This window comes from Kogia breviceps, chromosome 11 (genome assembly GCF_026419965.1).
Source record: "Kogia breviceps isolate mKogBre1 chromosome 11, mKogBre1 haplotype 1, whole genome shotgun sequence".
Taxonomy (NCBI): Eukaryota; Metazoa; Chordata; class Mammalia; order Artiodactyla; family Physeteridae; genus Kogia; species Kogia breviceps.
The window spans coordinates 74,666,828-74,687,761 of NC_081320.1; the positions used below are offsets into that span (position 1 = coordinate 74,666,828).

The 20,934-nt window shown below is 42.1% G+C and overlaps 1 protein-coding gene across 8 annotated transcripts in view; it reads right to left on the minus strand.

The window, feature by feature from the left end:
* Positions 1–20,934, minus strand: part of CRIM1 (cysteine rich transmembrane BMP regulator 1) — a 211,980-nt gene that overhangs the window by 74,129 nt on the left and 116,917 nt on the right. For all 8 annotated transcript variants that reach the window (XM_067007818.1, XM_067007816.1, XM_067007817.1 and 5 more), the window contains 3 exons: positions 15,685–15,806; positions 5,146–5,328; positions 2,492–2,689 (listed from right to left, as the gene is read on the minus strand). In XM_067007818.1, coding sequence (XP_066863919.1) covers positions 2,492–2,689; positions 5,146–5,328; positions 15,685–15,806 — 503 coding nt within the window. The remainder of the gene's footprint in view (positions 1–2,491; positions 2,690–5,145; positions 5,329–15,684; positions 15,807–20,934) is intronic.

Below are 20,934 nucleotides of genomic sequence, written 5' to 3' on the forward strand. Positions count from 1 at the left end.
AACAAGAAACAGAAGATAAATTAGTTCTCTGAGAACTAAACAATGGAACCTTCTGCAAGGCTGAGACCAGCAGAGCCTAACAGCTTGGAATAAAGATGCCGAGTCTGGTGAAGTGAAGGAGACAACCTGAATGTGAGGCTTGAGAAGCAAATCGAGGATGAGTCTCAAAGGCATCCTTTCCCCAAGGTCCTCAAATCCAGGGGAGAGGGCAGGTGGGAGATCACATCAAAAACACCTGGAGTAGTTGTCAAACTGCAAATGATCTCCTCCCCTGTCATCAAACTCCTGTGTGTCCCAACACAGGGCCAAAAGCCAGAGATGAAGAGAGATATAAGGGAACTAGAAATAGGGGCAGGAGGAAACTGAGATGACCTCTGGAAGCAGACAAAAATGTAGTTGAATCTGACCGACTTCAGTTGAGTTGATCCCAGCTCAGCCACATATTGGCAACTGACCTTGGGAAAAATTATCTAAATCTAAACCCTAATTTCTTCATCTTTAAAATGGTATAATAAGGCCTCTGGCAGAGTGCTGATGTGAGGATTAAATGAAATCAGGTACAAATAAAAAGCACTTACCCCACAGCACCTGAATGCAGACATTCTGTTTTTCCTGGTTTAATTTAAAACAGCCTAAATAGTTTCTTTGAAGTTTACTAGGAGTTGTCCCTTATTTAGCTTTGTGTCCGATGTGGTATCTGGATTACGGAAGGTTCTTAATAAATTTTTTGGAATTAATGGCTGACCCAAACTGTCTCTCTTTTCTCAAACAGTGGAAGATAAGATTACAACGTGACCCAGATGTTGCAGAGACCAAACTCTAAGTGATCAAACTAATATCTACTTCTACCCAAACATCTATATGACATAAGAATAAATCAGTTTCTCATACATACAATATATATTTTTGTCTATTCACCAACTGCTTCCCTTCGCTACTCACCACAATGGATATGCTAATGACGGCCAAAGATGAGGGCAAAGGATTTGCCTTTCTTACTTTTAGAAAAAAGGCCCTATTTTTTTAACAAATTTTTCAAAGTCTTATTTTCAATCTAGACTCAAGACTCATGAAGTTAAAGGGTTACTGTTGACTGGATTTTATATATATGCTTTTAATTTTTCTTACATTATCATGCACATACATATACTTAAATATTTCAAACCAATAACAGATTGCCCCTAATTCTTAGGGATAGATATTCCCATCTTTATCTGCTTCAGCAGGGCATCTTTCCTAGTAAAGCTGACCGTACATCATCAAACATATTATTGCACACTCCTTTTTCCAGCACTGAAACGCTGCCTTTAGGGGATGGGAGGAGTATATGTGCGAAGTGGGTGGGTGATTTCCACAAAATTGGTCATCTGGAAGCTATAAAGTTTTGGACTGTGGCAGCTGCATTCTGAGTAGAGTAATGGTGAGGGAATTGGTGATGTCAATAGAACCAGAATCCTCCAGCTTAAATTTTTATATGATTTTTAAGGTCTTTAATAATTCTAACCCCTCAGAAGTTAATGAAACCAGTCAGGCAAACTCTGAAGTCTGAGTTGATTAAAATTTCGGTAGAAGCAAAAAGACTTCTCGATAGAGGACTCAGTCTACTTGACTGAATTTCGGAAAAGACCTGTCAGTTTCTTAATAGCTGTTTTAAAAAATTCTAGAAGGATCCATCTCCCACAAGGACTAATTTTTGACCCACTTTAGTTCATTTCACTGTGCAAATGTGCTTCTTAATGACAGACACTTTCTATTGGAACTGTCAGCATAGATATTCAATCTCTTGCTTGTACTAACAGATGTGGACCAAGGATTAAGGCTGACTTGAGTAAGTGTGCAAAGAATCTTCCCAGGATGGGGGAAATGGTCTGGAATAGCGGTTGGGATGGAAAGACTAGTCCAGGATATCTGAGGCTCTCTCCATTCAACGGGAAGAGAGGTAGTGAATGCAGGTAACCAAGACATAAGAAAAAGCCCAAGAGGAACTGAAAAGCCACAGCCGTCGTGATATTCGAAGCAGAATGGATGCTCAGAGTGAGAACTCCAGGCAGTGAAAGCCACCTTTGATGGCTCCAGGTTTTTCTTCTAGCTGCCAGGACTCTTGGGCTTATGGAAGCATTACAAGTTGAACAAGCTATGCTTTGAGTCATGGGTCTTATTTCCAATTTGATTTCATTTCATTGTGTTGACCTTTGGATGTTAACCGGGCTTGTGGTGAACTGAATTAAAATGTATGTATTCTTTGACTGTGAAGTATTCAGATAAGCATTATCTGCAGTGGCAAAATAAAGACCACACTATTGTCACTGTAAATGTGTAACATTTCCCCCAAGTGATTAGTCTGGGCTGTATGATAAATTCATCTGCAACTGGTAACAGCATGAAGCAGACATTATGCCTGAGGAAACAGAAAACAAGCAAGCACATACTGGTAGAAGCTTATCCAACAGGAGATATTCGCCAGGGGCTCGTTAGAATCTACAAGGGTTACCTTCACACACAGGGCAACATTCCCCAGGCACTTTGACGGGGTTCATGCAGCTCTGTCCGCAGGCCGTCGCGACACAGTGGGGTTCTCCGTTGATGCACTGGCAGAACGTGCAGTCGTCCTCCCGCCACCGGTCCCCGTGGGCACGGATCTGACCATTGGCATAGCAGCCAGCGGGATTGTTGAAAGGATACACGGGATCTAAATTAAAACGTGAGTTCAGAGTAAGACTGGGGGCATTCTACATCTTATCTCTGCCCACACCTAGAGACATAATTTTCCCAGGTTCTCGTCGTCAGCAGTTCTTTTCCAGCTGTGCTCAGCAGAAGCTCAGGGCTGCAGGAGGTGTCTCTGGGGGACATGCAAGAGCAGCTGTCATGCTGAATTTCTGTCCACCCATCCTGACATGGCACACAGGGCAGGGGATCTGAGGCATTAAAAACTAATGTGCAGGTGTTATCATTTCATAAAGGTGCAAAACTTCGTGGATGGAGCTGTGGGCTGGTCGTGAGAAAAAAATGCTGATCCATTTTAGGCTCTGATGATGCCTTCTGAGTTGCCAACTTAAATGTTTATTACACCTCCATCTTACCTCCTGTAAAGTGAAAAGAATAATGCCCCATCTAACTTATAGTGAGCCTGTTATTTCTAGGACTAACTGAAGTCTATCTCATGGTGCCTGGAGGCACAGTGAGGTGTATACAGTCCCCTGCTGTGGGCGTATTCAGGACAGGACTGACACAATTTCTCTAAACCGTACGTGGCACTGCTTGTGCTCTGGAGGGAAAGCTGTGAACCTACGCCATTTTTCTCCCCCAAGCTGAGCAGTCAAGCAGCAGCTGAGGCTGGGGAACGTAGGTAGCCAAGGATAGTGTAAAAAAGTTTTCTGAGGTTGCTGACAAGCACATAAATAAAAAATCCCGAAATATCCTTATAAATGAAAGCAGCTAGATAAATCACTCAATGTTCTTTTTCAGAAACATAAAATCTGGCCTCAAGAAGCAAGGGCTGCTGTGCTGGAAGCAAGGTCCAGGCAGTTCTGAGTTTGGTCCTCTTTATTCCAAAGAGGTAGTAGGGCATTACAAGAGGGTTAGAAGGCCAAAACTGAAAACCATGCAGTCACAGCTTCAGAAGGGCAGTCTGCCAGAGATGCAAGCAGCCAAGAGACCTGAGTTAGATAAGACTTTATAAAAATTTCTTTATAAAAAATATTACACTGCATACTTCATTTCTACTTTGAGACTGGATCTGAATTCCAGGAAGTGAGACATAACCGGGTCTATGCCCAGACAACTCATTATGATTATTATTACACAGAGGTCCGTATCTTATGTTTTTACATGACCAACTGCTACATAGTTTCAGAGACTATTACACACCGGGGGTAGTAGCTAGGGAACAAATCAATTGGAAGGTTAAAAGTTTGATGTGACTCTCTTAAAATCCCTGATGACACCCTAAAAAGTGAACCATCTTTCTCCTATGTTAGCAAAAATAATTTCTAACAGGGAAGATGGCCTCCCTGTTATGAACCACTGTTCAACGTTAGGAATGTAGTTTGCATACTCTAAGCGATTTCCTATCTTCAGTATTATGTGGTAAACAGAGCTCAAATATTGAAAAGAAATGGATGTAGAAAACAGAAAAAGTTATGGAACGTGGCATGAAATTCTGTCCTCCCATTTCACGTGTGGAGGTAAGGGCAGGGTGAGTGTCAGACATGAGACGGACGTGCCTGACTCCAGACTGAAGGTCTGTGGTCCGGGCAGGACAAGAAAGCTCACGCGAACCTCCTTTCTGGGGAAACGGTGTAGTGCATTTAGACCAGAGACACAGTCAGGCACTCACTGCTCCTGGCTTCACTGGAAACTCAGACAAGTGACTACTTTTCTGATTATCCTGATCCTTAAAACGTGTGGATTGTAGTACATGATATTCAGAGTTACCATTCTGAAAAGTTTATTATTTCTGCATAGGAGAGACAGGAGGGTCGAGCCTGTTGGAGGAACATGGACCTATTATTTCTTGGGGGGAAAAGGGGAATAAAGAGAAAGCAGGCCCTGGGGGTCCTTCTGGCCAGGGCCGCAGTGGACACTTGTCTGGGCCTTGCCCTGGTGTCACCACCATGCCACACCACGACCCCACTCTCAACACCACACATTTTCAAAGGACGGGGAGCCCTGCTCTCACCCGGACTGGCACAGGTGTCGAAAAGGAAGCAGGGTCGGTTCCTCTCTGAGCTGACTGGCTAAGGTGGTCAGTGACTAGGGCCGTCCTGTCCTAGCTGAGCAATCTGAGGGGAGCAGGGTAGGTGGAATTCTGATGTCAGGATGGAGAGAAAGTCCAGGACTTGCCAAGGAACTGCTGGAACCACAGAGGAGGAACAGAAAGCACCTCCGGGAAACCTCATGTCCATCTTTGGAAACAGGTGACCGCTGTCTACACGCAGGGTGTAACTTCCCTCAGGGAAGTACTGACAGTTTCACACCGTCTACCTAGCATTATATCGAAGTCCTAAAAGGTAGACCACGGTGACAAACAACAGGAACTTCCTCAATCTTCCTCTAGTTTGGAGTGAGACTGAAGTAGGTCAATTTTGATATGAAGTCGCTAAACCATGTCTCTTCTTCCACTCTCTGACTGGCACCTGTCCTTACCTTCACACACAGGGCAGCACTCCCCTTCTGGCACATAGTATCTCTCGCAGTTCAGCTCACCACACTGGGCAGTGAAGCAGATGGAAACACCCCCTTGGCATCGACAGAACCGACAGTTGTCCATTCGAAACATATCCCCGTCGCTATACTCCACATTGTTGAATACACAGGCTGGCTTTGTTTCTAAAGGAGTTAAAACAAACAAAGCAGATTCAAAGTCATTTCTGAGTGGTGTCCTTTCATATTTTTCCAACAGCCTCTGGAAAATACTGTCTGACAGCAGGTTAAAATTTGATAGAAATTTACTACACTCAATATAACTTTTTACAACAGAAGCAACAAAGCAATGCAAAGTAAAGTAGAATAAAATAGATAAAACACATCACTATTCTCATTATACCAAGGAATGAAAATTCCTCTTAGTAAAATCTATACTGACGTCCCCTTATCCCAAATAAAAGTAACCATGTGACCATGAAACTCACATTTCTGATTTGTGCTTTAAAAAGATTTTTTGTTAAACAAAACATTTGTTTTGTTAAATCATTCTCTACCCTCAAGTAAATGATCCTGCCTCCACATTAGTTTTTGTCCTGCCTCAGAAAATTTATTTAGGTCTTTTAAGAGGTTATATTCTTCTGTTTCTCCAGTGTTTTCTCCTAAATTCTTTTTTCCTATCCTGTTTAATAATCTGTAATTATAACAGTGCTTGGCTTTTAGAAAAACACTTTCTACTTGCACTACACCTCACTTAATCCCAATAACAAAGGTCTGATGTAGAAATACTTATCCTGAGTGCAGAAGTGAGGAAATCCTGGGTAATTTGCTCAAAGTCACATATTTAGCAAATGATAGAAGCAAAAACAGTAGCTCTTCAACTAAAACCTTGTACTCCTTCCATTGTGTTTCAAGGCTATGTTCTGCTAAGGACTCAAAGCCCTGCACTTAACAATTCTCATAATGACACCAATGATTTAAAATTTTTTTCTGCCCTAAAACACTCTCCCTAAATCCATTTCTTAACTCTAATTTTGGCTGACTTAAAACAACTCCCACCAGACAAAGGCATCACAAGAAAAAGAAAACTATCTCTTAAAAATACAGACATAAAAAAATCCTCAAAAAAAACCACTAGCTGACTGAACCCAGCAACATATAAAAAAGATTATATACCAAGTGGGATTTATTCCAAGAATGCAAGGTTGGTTTAACATCCAAAAATCAATTAATGTAATACAGCATGTCTATAGAATAAAGGAAAAAAAACACAGGATCATCTCAGTAGACACAGAAAAGATATTTGACAGAATTCAACACCCTTTCATGATAAAAACGTTCAATAACTTAGGAGTGGAAGTTGTTAAACAGCAACTTGATAAGTGGCATCTATGAAAAACTCACAGCTAACATCATACTTAATAGTGGAAGGGTGAATGCTTTTCCCTTTAAATCAGGAACAAGACAACGATGTTCACTCTCACCACTTCAATTCAACTTTGTACTGGAGGCTCCAGCCAGGGCACTTAGGCAACAAAAAGAAATAAAAAGAACACAGGCTTCCCTGGTGGGGCAGTGGTTAAGAATCTGCCTGCCAATGCAGGGGACATGGGTTAGATCCCTGGTCCGGGAAGATCCCATATGCCGCAGAGCAACTAAACCCGTGCGCCACAACTACTGAGCCTGTGCTCTAGAGCCCGCGAGCCACAACTACTGAAGCCCACGCGCCTAGAGCCTGTGCTGTGCACCAAGAGAAGCCACCGCAATGAGAAGCCCATGCACCGCAACAAAGAGTAGCCCCTGCTCACCGCAACTAGAGAAAGCCTGTGGTCAGCAACAAAGACCCAACACACCCCAAAATAAATTAAAAAAAAAAAAAAGCACCCATATGAGAAAGTAAGTAGGAAAACTCTCTCTACTTGTGGACGACATGATCTTGAATTTTAAAAGATTCTAAAAAATCTACTAAAAAACTAGTGAACAAAAAGTTCGGCAAGATTTCAGGGTACAACTGCAACTCAAACTGTATATCTACACAGTAGGCAAAGAACAATCTGAAAATGAAGTTTAAAAAAATTCCATTCACAGTAGCATTAAAAAGAATAAAATATTTAGTAATAAATTTAATAAATGAAGCACAAAACTTGTACTTTAAAAACTAAAAAACATTGTTCAAAGAAAGTAAAGAAGGCCCAAATAAATGAAAATATATTCCATGTTCATGGACTGAAAGATAATATTGTTCAGGTGAAAATATCCCCCAAATTGATCTACATTTTCATTGCAATCTCTATCAAAATCCTACTTGGTTCTTTTGTAAAAACTGACAAGCCAATCCTAAAACTCATATGGAAATGTGAGGAACCCAGAACTGCCAAAACAACCTTGAAAAGAAGAACAAAGCTAGAGAACGCACACTTTCTGATTTCAAGACATACTACAATGCTACAGTAATCAAGACACTGTAGTACTGACATCAGGATAAATATACAGTTCAGTGGAATTGATTAAGAGTTCAGAAACAAACTCTCATATTTAGTGATTTTTAACAGGGTGCCAGGATAATTCATTGAGGGAAAGAATAGTCTTTTCAACCAATGGTGCTGGAGCAACTGGATATCCACATGCAAAAGAATAAGAATGGACCGCTATCATACCATATACAAAAAATAACTCAAAATGAATTACAGAACTATGATCTAAACGTAATAGCTACAACTACAGAGCTCTTAGAAGATAACAGGAGTAAATCTTTGAGACTTTGTGATTAGGCAATGGTTTCTTAGATACGACACCAAAAGCATAAGCAACAGAAGAAAAAATAGTTAAACTGAACTTCATCTACTTTGGTGCCTCAAAGAACACCATAAAGAAAAAAAAAGATAACCCACAGATTAAAAAATATTTGTAAATATCTGATAAAGGACTTGTATCAGAATATATAAAGAACAATAGAAACAACCCAATTGAAAAATAGCAAATATTTGAATAGAAATCTCTCCAAATCAGATACAGAAATGACCAAGATGCAGATGAAAAGATGCTTAACATCATTACTTATTAAGGGAATACAAATCAAAGCCACAATGAGACGTCACTTCATATCTTAGGATGGCTAAAATGAAAAACATATAGATAATAACAAATGCTGATGAGGATGTGGAGAAACTGAAACTCTCATACAACACTGGTGAGGATGTATATGAAACACAGTTACCAGAGGATCCAGCAATTCTACTCTTAGGTATAACCTTATCCAAGAGAAATGAAAACATCTATTCACATAAAAACTTGTACGCAAATGTTTATAGCAGTGCTATTCATAATAAACAAAAAAACGGAAACAACCTAAACATCTATCAACTGATGTATGAATAAACAAAATGTGGTATATCCATGTAATGAAATATTTCTTGGCCATAAAAAGGAATGAAATTCTGATATATAATAAAACATAAATGAACCTGGGGAACATTATGCTAAGTGAAAGAAGCCAGTCCAAAGCTACCACATATTGTATATGATTCTAGTTATATGAAATGTCCATAATAGGTACATGTATAGAGACAGAAAGTAGATTAGTGGTTGCCTAGTACTGGAGGGTTTGGGGGAAATGGGGAGTGACTGTTAATGAGTTTGGGAATTTTGGGGGGATTGATGTAAGTGTTCTAAAATTCATTGTGAGGATCAAACAATTAAAAACAGTGAATTGTGCATCTTCACTTGGTGAAGTGCACGGTATGTGTCTCAATAAAGCTGGTAAAATAAAAGTACTTCCAAGCTAAAGAAAGTTCTCCTGAGCTAATGCACCCGTTTAATAAGATGGGAAAAACCAGATCATGATACATACAACTCTCATGGGCTCCTCTGTCCTAACGTCATTCCTCCAAGTCACCTTGGATATTTGAAATATTTGAGACTTTCACTGCATTTTAATTTGAGTATATTTACATTTGGTTTGTACTTAGACAAACAAGTATTTTCTCATTTGATTTTATAACAATCCTGTCAAGAAGACAGAACAAATATTAATAGCCACTTCTTCAATGAGGAAAATGAAATTTAAGGAGATCAGGTAACTTGCCTAAAGTCACATAACTAGTGTGAGATGAGCTGTGTGTACACAGGCAGTAAATGTGCATGTCTGAACCTCTTCCCTAGTGTTGGCTGGATATACTATTTCATTTTTCAGAAAACTCATGTCAGAAAGTATCATCTTATTACAGCTCAGAACTTATTACACCATACTGAACTGAGCTGGGATTGGAAGAAACTGGGCAGCTGGACCACAAGTTCTAAAGTGTAGAAAATAGAGCGCTTTTTATCAATCAAATTTGCATGCTGTGGAAGGAGGCAAAATACTGCATTCTAACAAAATGCTGAGCTTCCATTCAAACTGAAGAAAAAAAAGTATTTTAGAAACCAATTAATATTAATTATCAATACTTATTTGCCTTAATCAACCACAGCTACCATCTGGGTGAAACCACAAATCTTGGTGTGAGATTTGAAGGAGTGAGAAGGGAAGGCTATGGTTATGAATAAAGCAGCTCCAGATGAACTCGCTTTTACGGTGGGTTGTGCAGAAACGTGAGTGGGAGGGGATGGGATTGACAAGAGTTACATTTCACTAGCAGAGCAAGGGAATGGAATTTAGAGAGATGGAGAGTCCCAGAAAACACAGCCTTGAAAACACAATCGATTCTTTAGGATTAAAAAAAAAAAAAAAAATCACACGACATAATGAAATCCCTATTTGAGAGGGAGACAAATTTATAGAAGCTCTTCAGAAAAATGCATGATAGAAATGGCTGGCAGTGAGGGCTTCCCTGGTGGCACAGTGGTTGAGAATCTGCCTGCTAATGCGGGGGACACGGGTTCGAGCCCTGGTCTGAGAGGATCCCACATGCTGCGGAGCAACTACGCCCATGAGCCACAACTACTGAGCCTGCGCTCTGCAACAAGAGAGGCCGCAATAGTGAGTGGCCCCCACTTGCCACAACTAGAGAAAGCCCTCGCACAGAAACGAAGACCCAACACAGCAAAAATAGATAAATAAATAAATTAATATTTTTAAAATGGCTGGCAGTGGTCTTTGAGGAGCAATGACCAATTACTTCTTCACCTGCTGGGGATACATGTGAATCTTAGAACTGTATGGAGTTTACCACTGCCTCTATAAGAGGACATTTTCCATGGACAGAGAAAAGAATAATATTACAAATAAAATAATATACTGTGCAACTTGTACTTATCAATGCATAAAAGTGCACATGCATTGAGATACACAAAAGTGTCTTTTTAGGTATTTTTGCATATTGTGTCTGCCAAATTAAATTTTATGTTTCTCAGTTCTGGAATATTCTCCTCCCTCTTTTTTTTTTTTTTTTTTTTTTTTTTTTTTTTTGCGGTACGCGGGCCTCTCACTGTTGTGGCCTCTCCCGTTGCGGAGCACAGGCTCCGGACGCGCAGGCCCAGCGGCCATGGCTCACGGGCCCAGCCGCTCCGCAGCATGTGGGATCTTCCCGGACCAGGGCACGAACCCGTGTCTCCTGCATCGGCAGGCGGATTCTCAACCACTGCGCCACCAGGGAAGCCCTCTCCTCCCTCTTTAACATATTCCAGAACTCCTGAAAAGGAACCTTATAGACTGTTAATAACTTCTACTGCCTGCCAAATTACACTGATTGGCAGAGGGTGATAGGTATATAATTTTAGCAAAGGAAATGACTAAAATGTAGAACTTCACATCAAATGTGAAAATGGAAAAAAAAACCAAATAGGTATATATACTCCTGTTGCTTTTTCTCTTTAATATCTCAGTAGGAAATGGCTGTCTTGCCTCTGGTCTCCTTTCACTGGGGGTAAGCTGTATAGGAAGCAAGTGGGCAGACTTAAGAAGTCAAAAGAGAGACAACTGTATGACAGATGAGAAATGTCTGAAAATTTCTCCATAAATCAGCAACAAACTGATGTAATCACAAAGACAGGGTACATGAGCTTCCAGATAGCTGAAGGAGGAAAACACCTTTTCTATGGGGGGTGGGGGGGAATGCAGGGTGTGTGTGCTAGAGAATAGCAGGCAGGTACTACTTCAGGATAAGGGAAGGGGAACCATACTTACAAAATAGGACTGCAAAAGACTGTATCACTCCTAAGCAAAATTAGCTTGATAAGACCCCAGGAACACCACAGATGCTCAATAAATGCATACTCAGTGGAATATTTCTTTCAAAGTGCCATATTCTCTCCATCACTGTAGAGGTAGACATTATGTCCCTAGAAATATTACTGAGTATTATTGCTAAACAGACAATGGGTTATCATTAGAAATTTTTGTACTAATTTTCTTAACAAACTGCAGGTCTTAGTTTTCTAGGCCCAAATTTTACATGAGGAGCAAGCTGACTTTGGGTATGGCTCTCCTGTGACTGATGGATTTGACACGTGTGTCTGACGCTGGAAGAGTCAGTCAGTGGCTACCAACACTCAAACCATGATGTTCTAGTTTGGATTTTTGTGCATGTACATTGGACAGCTGATCATATCTAAGCAACCAAATGACTGTTTCCATATTCTGTACATGGATGACTTCCCTATTCAAACCCAAATGCCTCTAGAAATGAGCGAGCTGGGCCAGTGTAAGGCAATAGGGTGTACTGTAACCAAATGGAGAACACATGTCCATCTAAAAGTAGAGGCCATCACTCAGCTCCAGCTGACTAATGACAAAAGTTTTGCTTATGGGCAGCAGCAGACACAGAACTGTTTCTTGAAGAAGACCTGGGATTATTCAACACTGCTGTGGAGGTCATACTTCTAGGGGATGATACTGATGTCTTCTAAGCCTACACAAAAGGAGCTCAATCATACCACCTGTTCCTTTGGTTTCTAAACAACAGGGTTCTCATTCAACCAATACCTCACAGGTCCTCCTTTCGGCCCTCAGTCACAGACCATAACAATTCGATGGGCAACTCTCCCATCCTCCCCCCCGAAATAAAACCAAACCCAACAGAAAAGAGAATGAATATTTATGGAGAATGTTCTCTCCATCTATGCTAATGTTTTCAAAACTCAAGAGTTCTTGAATTCTCTGTGAATATTTTTTAACTTTCTGTGTTCACTGTAACGCTTACCTTAAAAAAACTCCTCTTCCTCACCCAGCGGATATTTAAAAAAATAATGTAAGCATATGGATCACCTGGATGGCAGCTTAGGAGCTGAGTGCTGGCAGGCCATCTATGTTTCTGCACATGGGGTTAGTTAACATGCAACCCACTGTCTCCTGAACTGGGGTTCCCAGATCTATTCCTATGTGTTCCTACATGATTGGGGGTTTCTCAAAAATCAATAAATAGTCCTCTAAGCACCCAGGTTCCAGCTGGGTGTCAAACTCACCTCTGAAAACTGCTTTCGCTGAGGTGTATTTTAATATTTTGTTTTTGCTTTTTATTGAAAAGAGTAGCCAGAGGAAATCTGTTTCTGCATTTAAGGAATTAAAGCAACTAAGGATAGGATCTACTGTCATCCAGCACTCTCTTTTCAAGCTTCCATATGAGCAGAGTGTTGCCCTGTTCAGCGGGCTTCTTGTCTCTAAAAATAAGAACTGCAGATGTGATTCTATCTCCTTTTTCGCTTTGATGGCCAGGACGCTGGGGGCCTAACTCCAACAATTAAATAGACAGATGCTACGGCCTGCATACCTGTAGGCACTTTCTTTTTGCTTTTCATTTTCAACTTTTACATACAACTCTACGGTTCTGAGTCTCGTTTCTCATTAATATATGTAAAGCCATGTATATATATGGCTTTAAAAAATATGTATATATAAAATAGACCTCTGCTCATCTGGGCAATGATAATGAATTTTTGATATGTAGTATCCTCTAATGGTGACCTTATGACAACAGTAAGATTTTCCCAGGGCACCAGCTGCCAAATAAACAAACAAACACATACACTTACATACGAATATGTGTATGTGTGGAGGGGAGGTGTGTGTATGTGTGTATGTATATGACAAAAAAAGTGAAATACAGGCTTTGAGACAGAATTCCATAAACACTATTCTGTGGGATTTTGAGTCTTCAGAGGACTAGTTTCTAGTCTCATCTACAATTGAATGACTAATATAGAAATAGAGGGCTTCCCTTGTGGCGCAGTGGTTGAAGGTCCGCCTGCCGATGCAGGGGACGCGGGTTCGTGCCCTGGTCCGGGAAGATCCCACATGCTGCAGAGCAGTTGGGCCTGTGAGCCATGGCCGCTGAGCCTGTGCTCCGCAATGGGAGAGGCCACAACAGTGAGAGGCCCGCATACCACAAAAAAAAAAAAAAAAAAAAGAAATAGACACACTGTAGCAGGACACGAAATAAAGCAAAGATCACCCAACCAATTTATGGTGGCAAGAAAGAGGCAAACACCAGAAATCCTGTGACTGCTCTGTCATCTCAACATTTTCTCACAGGTGAAGGCAAGTCCTGTTCCTGAAGTCAGGGCTCTATAAATGGGGGCAAGGCCACTGAGGGGGCGGGGGGACAGTTATCAGCTGTCCAAACCGTATCACACTGGGGAGAAATGTAAAGTTAATGTCCTGATGAGAAAGTCATGACACTTGGGTTTCTATAATCAAGAAACAAGGGAAGAAGAAAGGCACTCCTCTTCCTCACCCAGAGGATACAACGGCAAACTGTATTTCTAGAGGTGATATTTCCTGGGGACAAGAGACCTAAGATTAAAGTGCAGGGTGGTAAAAGATGGCCAAGTCCCACAAAGTAAGCCCTCTATAGCCTGATAATTAACAGCCACTCTAGAGGGAACTAAGATGATATGAATCAGATCACTTGCTCACTCACCCACGCAACTACCCATCAGAACCTGGGTGCACTCTGAGAGGCAGGCAATGTGCTAATAACACAGACACAAGGGTAGATTCTCTGTTCTCTGGCAGTTCAGAGTCTAGCATGAGAGACAGACATGCAGAGGGATGAATACTGGAAGGAAGCACATCTGAGATGCTGGGAGCCCAGGACAAAGACCCACTATTTCTGTCTCAATGGTACAAGTTAAATATTCACAAAATGTCACCTACAATCAACTAACTTTAGCAGTACCAGAGGCTTGGCCATTTGCTGGTGGTTAACAGACATTACTACCGGCTGGATAATAATACGGGCGGGGAGAAGCACTGAGAAGAGATTTGTGCACATGGAACTTTTCCTGCACCTCTCCCTGCATGCTTGTATTTATAAAGGTCTTTAAGTCAGGAGCCTCCCCTCACCTTCTCCATCCCCCTGCAATGTCCAGAACAGCATCTTTGGATATGAACAGGAGGTGGGCACACAAAATTATAAAGACTGTTTGCTCTTGAGGCACAATTTCAAGTGCTTCACATATAAAACCTCATTTAATTTACTGTTATTCGCTCCATTTGACAGATGTGGCAACTGAGGCCCAGGGAGACCAAGGGATGCCCGAAGTTACACAGCTACTAAGTGGAGGAACTAGTTCTCAAACTGAAGTCATTTAGTTGTAGTCTATGTTCTTTTTTAACCACAAAACCATACTACAAGTGCTTCTTTGAAGCAAAGCAAAGCAAAACAAAACAGAATACGCAGCCACTGGACTAAAAACTACAGGACTTGGTGAAACAGGTCTGGACTTTAATATAACCTTTTCTTGTGGGGGAGGGGCAGCTTGGGAGGAGGACAGAAAATCTTCTGAGCCCCGATTTCTTGTAGACGGCAAATATGGACGCTTCTATATGCGTAATTTTGTTATATTTGTCCAAATCCAAAATAATTTTCCTTGTGTGTCTAGGTGTTGACTAAATAATGTTCTCTAAAATCACTGACAGTTCATTTGCTTGAGTTTATTCTTTGTTTTTCTTCTGAAAATTCCGATGGAGGGACATGTTTTAGTCTCTCCTCCCTTCTAGCATCTAAATTCAATAAACGTCAGTTCACCACACACACTGAGGGAGAAAGGTGGATTCTATGTGAAGTAATCTTATGACTGAAGGATCGTTTTTCTGGTTCACAAGGTTCCAGCTCCAACTAGGCCAATACTACTGACCAAGTAATGGCCAGAGGTGTTTCCTCTAAGTAGGAAAATGCTCAACTAGAGGAACAGTGTCTCTCCTCTTTCAAACTGTGGACACTCCAATGTGGTGTTAGTTACAAAGATTACCTCTGACAATAATGCAATGAGATTTTGAATGATAGGAGGGATACGACCACATTTTCCATGATCCTTTTCTTGCAATCCTAAAATTTCTGAACTACTGAAACACAGCAGAATATGACGGCTACATGCAGTCTGTGATTACACTTCCAAAATGCTCTTTCTAATGGCTGGGATGATGATTCTTTTCCTAACTTTCTCTGCTGCCTAGTGGGATCTTAAACAAATATTCTTTCTGAGTTTCATCAAGTCCCTGAGTATATTCTCTGCCTTTTAAAAGACAGAAACAGCTAGATTGAACCCTCCCTCCTCCTCCTGCACAAATGTACACTCTCTGAGAACAAGAGAAACACCACGTACCATTAACACATTCAAAGACATCACAGCACTTTCCAGGTGTCCCATCTCCACGAGAGACTATGCGGGGAGTGGATCCCACCTCACACACGGGGAAACCACATAAGCCAGAGAGACACTCGCATCTGAAACCAAAGAAAAGGGAAGGAAAACCCCATGAATAAACAACAACATAGACGTCGGGAGACCACAAACAAAGTGGCTGTGGAAAACTATTCACCCCTCTCTATGACACTGTCCTGTTTATCTGGTGTCGCTGGGGAATGGGGAGCGGGTCCTAACATAATTGGCATTCCAAATAACTAAGGCTCATCTCCTTAGTATATACCCAGATATTTAACGTTAGCCATTTTGACAGAAATATTCCTAAAATGCATTACTTCATTTCTTACTTCACCAGACTGGTATTGAGCGTAACAAACATTTTCTTGATGACTCAGGGCCATCTTTACATGCATACATTATCCTGTTACTCCAGACATCAGTGATGCTTGCACGGTCTGACACAGAATGATGTTCCTGCGTTAAATGATTCTATGTTGCTGCTTGGTTGCTGTTGACCTTTAGGTGTTTTCCAGTAAATTTTCTGACCCTTCTTTCAACTAACAGGCTATTAGTTTTGGCTTTTTTTTTTTTTTTTTTTTAAATCTTTGTGATTGTGTCTAGTAGCATCCTCCTCTGGAGCTACATTAATTAATTTATAATTGTGTAGTGTATAATAAAAGAAATAGATTCTGACTGAAGACCGAGAAGCTTTATAATTAAAGGGCGTAAGCTTTAGCAAATGGAGTTTGTGACAGCTATCTGGAAGCTGAAAGTCTTAATGTTTCGGATTTTCTAAGCTGCATGTGTGCATTTCTCTGAATGCAAACTACCTCTGTGGCTCTCATCCTTCACTTCAACTCTGCTGCCAAACTTGCCTGACCATAGGAAAATAAGAGGCAGGTAAATATAAGAGGAGAAAAAGATATTGTCAACTGCCTGATGTTGATGTGTTGTAATGAAATAAGAGGCAGGAAATGAGAAGCTCAGGGCAGCAGGGTGTCAGGATGTAACTAATACAAGGAAGGAGCAGCTAGGCTCTGCCCTGGGACTCCCCTGGCAATGGAAGCGTGGGTCAGAGGGTAGAGAGGATGACTAAGGGAGTTCCCAGGCTGGCAGGAGTGAAAGGAAGACATCCTAAAAAAGAGACATCCTTGCCAGAAGTATGTGGGTATTTATGTACCAGAGAAGCCAAGATCAGGGGAGGGTAACATTTCCAGCAGGGAAGAACCATTAGCACATTAATTCTGTTTTTTCCCTCTTCTTATTTGATTGTTTCATTCTCCTATTTTTCTTTGGATCTTTCATAAATTAAAATATGATTATTGTCCACAAGTACTTCCATAATCAGGCCTAGAGGTTTAATGACATTTATAGTTAACTGTGGAACTAAAAAGGAAACGAATTAAGTTAAAATTTGCACAAAACACCACTAAAGCCACTGGAAAGGTGTGAATATCCCCTCTCAGGCTTCTTCCATGTGGGGAGATGGTTGTATATGGATTATATTGGAGAAGAGGGTGTTAGGTAATTAAAGTTTTGCTACAATGGTATTTCTGACTATGGTTTAAAATAATTGTTTGGCTGTTTTGTGTGAGCAAAGCCGGGAGCTCATAATCTCTATTCCTACAGGACAATCACCTTCTACAGCTGAGTAAATATGAACTGAGCTTTTAGTCCCTGGTAAGGTTATCCCACAGTCTCTCATTTTTATGTGCCTAAGCACTGCAGTTTTAAGCAGATGATCATATCCCTGTGACATTACAGTAACAATAGCTCATTTACACTTATTGCACTTGACACTGTACAACTTAAAGTCTTCAGAGTTTACAGATTAATGGGGGTAGAGTACTGAGAGGTCCCACCCTGATCACAATATCTGGATGTCATTACAATGAAAGCATCCTACAAAAATAGCTGACTAACCTTTTCCCACATCTTTGGGAATTCCCCTTCTCTCCCACTGATGTGTTCTAGGAAATTACTTTAGGTTAAACACCAGGGAGTGTACGATCAACCAATAAATACCTCCTCTGATGCCTTTCAACCCTTCAGAGACCTTTCCTCAACACGTGTGTGCACTTGCGTGCCAGGCTTTCTGCTGGGCCGACAGAAATCACACCAAGCTGAAAACCATGACTAAGTTTGCCCTTTTTTCCCGCTTTTTACATTTGATCTATTTCCCAACGTTTGAACACCTCTCTTGTTTTCTTAGAGACCCATACAGGTTGTCTCCAGCATGTTGCAGAAGATCTAAAACCGCACAACTGCCTAGTGACCCACTTAGGAAAGGAAAATCCTTTAGGTTGAAATTTTATTTCTAAACCCAGAATAACTGCACACTAAAGATCCAAGGATTCAGATGCCCTGGTTTTCACCGGCAGTCTTGCTCCCAGCTCCTTTGCCTTCTCTACCAGCCCCTTGGAAAGCCCTCCCTACTTACTGCCACCTTTTCATTCTTCACAGCTTCCCCGACCCTGAGACTAGCAGATGTTCAAGACCATTAGCACCTTAATAAAGAAGGAACTTATGAAGGAATCAGAAAAGGTTAAAATCTGGGCTCACATCAGATAGCTATCAAACAAGTGTCTATTAGGTTGAGACTTCACGAAACGGCTTTCTTTGTAGATCAAAAATAGTCAGAAAGCAATTTCACAGAGTTCAACATAATACCACTCATGTGAGCTACTTTCTGACAGATACCTCTAAACACACTCTCAGGTAACAAACGGGGGCCTCATCAGGACCCTTATTTGCCAAGGAAATTTACTATGTCTATACATAATAAATCAAAATCAAACAAGGTTCCCTATCCTGTATGTCCCACTAGAAGAGCCCAGAGCCTTCTTGTAGTGAGTCACTGAATTACGGAACAACGGAAGCACTCCAACAGAATCTTGCCCTCATCACCTTTTCTCTTCATTCTTATTCCTTTTTTGGCCCCTCCTCCCAATCTCCCTCTTACCCTTTACCCCAGTGCCTGGATAAAGAGCAAGCAATAGAATGGAGAAAACATGTGGATTCGTGGCTGAGGAAACAGACTAACTAACTCATGAGTAAATCGATGTCCACACTTACCCCTCACTTCTAAAACCTTCCCTCCTCCAACTTCTAGGTTCCGACCTGGTCTCCTCTCACCAAAGTCTCCCCTTCTCTCAGTTCATGCCACGCCCATCCTATGGCTCAGTTCCTGTACTTCTGTAGCCAAAAACATTCAGTTACTCTTCATTTAACTGATCAACTTCTCAGCCTAGCATTCAACACTCTCAAGTCCACAGATCTTTATTCGAATTCAATCTCACAGTATTTCTCTTCATTCTCCTGATGCTACAGTCACCTTCTATTCTCCAAACAAGCCCTCCCTTTGCTGTTTTTCCACTGCTCACCCTTCTCTCCTGAACATTCCTTATCTAGCCCTCATCTCCAGCTGTCTGTCTAGATTAGATACTATCTGTCTTTCCAGGCCAACCTCAGATAATAGCTTCTCTCTGAAACCCCAAATACCATACTTCTCTTAGGACACCTGGAGCAGAAGTGCTAAGGGTTTTTAAAGAAAGCAAATAAATAAAATAACAGTTTTACTGAGAGACAATTCACATACTGTGAAATTCACCCTTTTAAAGTATACAATTCAATGGTCTTTATATTCACAGGGTTATGCTACCATCACCGCTACCTAATTTTAGAACATTTTCATCATCTCATAAAGAAACCCTGTACTTCCCATTTCTCCTCTCCCAGCCCCTGGCAACCATGAACCTTTGTTCTTTCTCTAGGGACCTATCTATTTTGGTCAGTTCACATAAACAGAATCATGGGCTAAGGGCTTTTCAACCTCCAACAAGAAGCAACTTGTATTTGCCATTTACCTGAAAAATAAAGCTTTTAATGTTATTCACAGTATTAAGATAATCATCAATCAAGGTACCAAACCAATAAATGTCTGCATAGTGTAACCACAGGCTGCAGCCAAGTAGGTTGGTGAAGCTGTCTTTTTTTCTCTCTCCAGTAGGTAATGGATTCAGCTTAGTGGGCATGTGGGTGGCAGAGTACAAAGATGAACAGCACTCAGAAAAATCATCTAAGCCCCTAGAGGGCACTCCCCTCCTTAGGAGGACCACGCTGGCTGGCTCTGCGGGCTCAAAGGCAGTGCACACTCTTGCATTCCCTCCCGGTCGTTTGTTTCCTGGTCTACACAGACAGTCCCAGAGTCCTAGCACAGCTTACAAGGTGCTCCCAAGTCTGGGCTCTACTTCTCCTCTAGCTTCCACATTCTACCGGCCCCTCTACGTGCTCCTGCACACGTAACAATAGCAATCTGCCATTCACTGAACTCCTACACCCACTCCCATCACTCAGCGTCCACTCCCGCCACTCACTACTGCAGCGCAGCATCCACGCCCGTCACTCAGTATCCACTCCCGTCACTCACTTCCACAGCGCAGCGTCCACTCCCGTCACTCAGCGCCCACTCCAGTCACTCAGCGCCACAGCGCAGCGTCCACTCCCGTCACTCAGCGTCCATACCCGTCACTCACTGCCGCAGCGCAGCGTCCACTCCCGTCACTCAGCGCCACAGTGCAGCATCCACTACCATCACTCAGCGTCCACGGCCGTCACTCAGAGCCGCAGCGCAGCGTCCACTCCCGTCACTCAGAGTACACTCCCGTCACTCAGCGCTGCAGCATAGCATGTCTACTCTCGTCACTCAGCGTCCACTCCCGTCACTCAGCATCCATTCCCGTCACTCACTGCTGCAGCGCAGGGTCCATTCGCGTCACTTAGCGCCGCAGTGCAGCATCCACTCGCGTCACTAACTGCCACAGTGCAGCGTCCACTACTGTAACTGAGAGTCCACTTCTGTCACTCACTGCCGCAGCGCAGCATCCACTCCCGTCACACACTGCTGCAGTGCAGCGTCCACTCCCGTCACTCACTGCCGCAGTGCAGCGTGCACTCGCGTCACTCACTGCCGCAGTGCAGCGTCCACTGCTGTCACACACTGCCGCAGTGCAGAGTCCACTGCCGTCACTCAGAGTGCACTCCTGTCACTCTGTGCCGCAGTGCAGCGTCCACTCGCGTCACTGACTGCCGCAGTATACTGTGCACTGCCGTCACGCAGAGTCCACTCCCGTCACTCACTGGTGCAGTGCAGCGCCCACTGCGGTCACTCACTGGCGCAGTGCAGCGCCCACTGCGATCACTCACTGC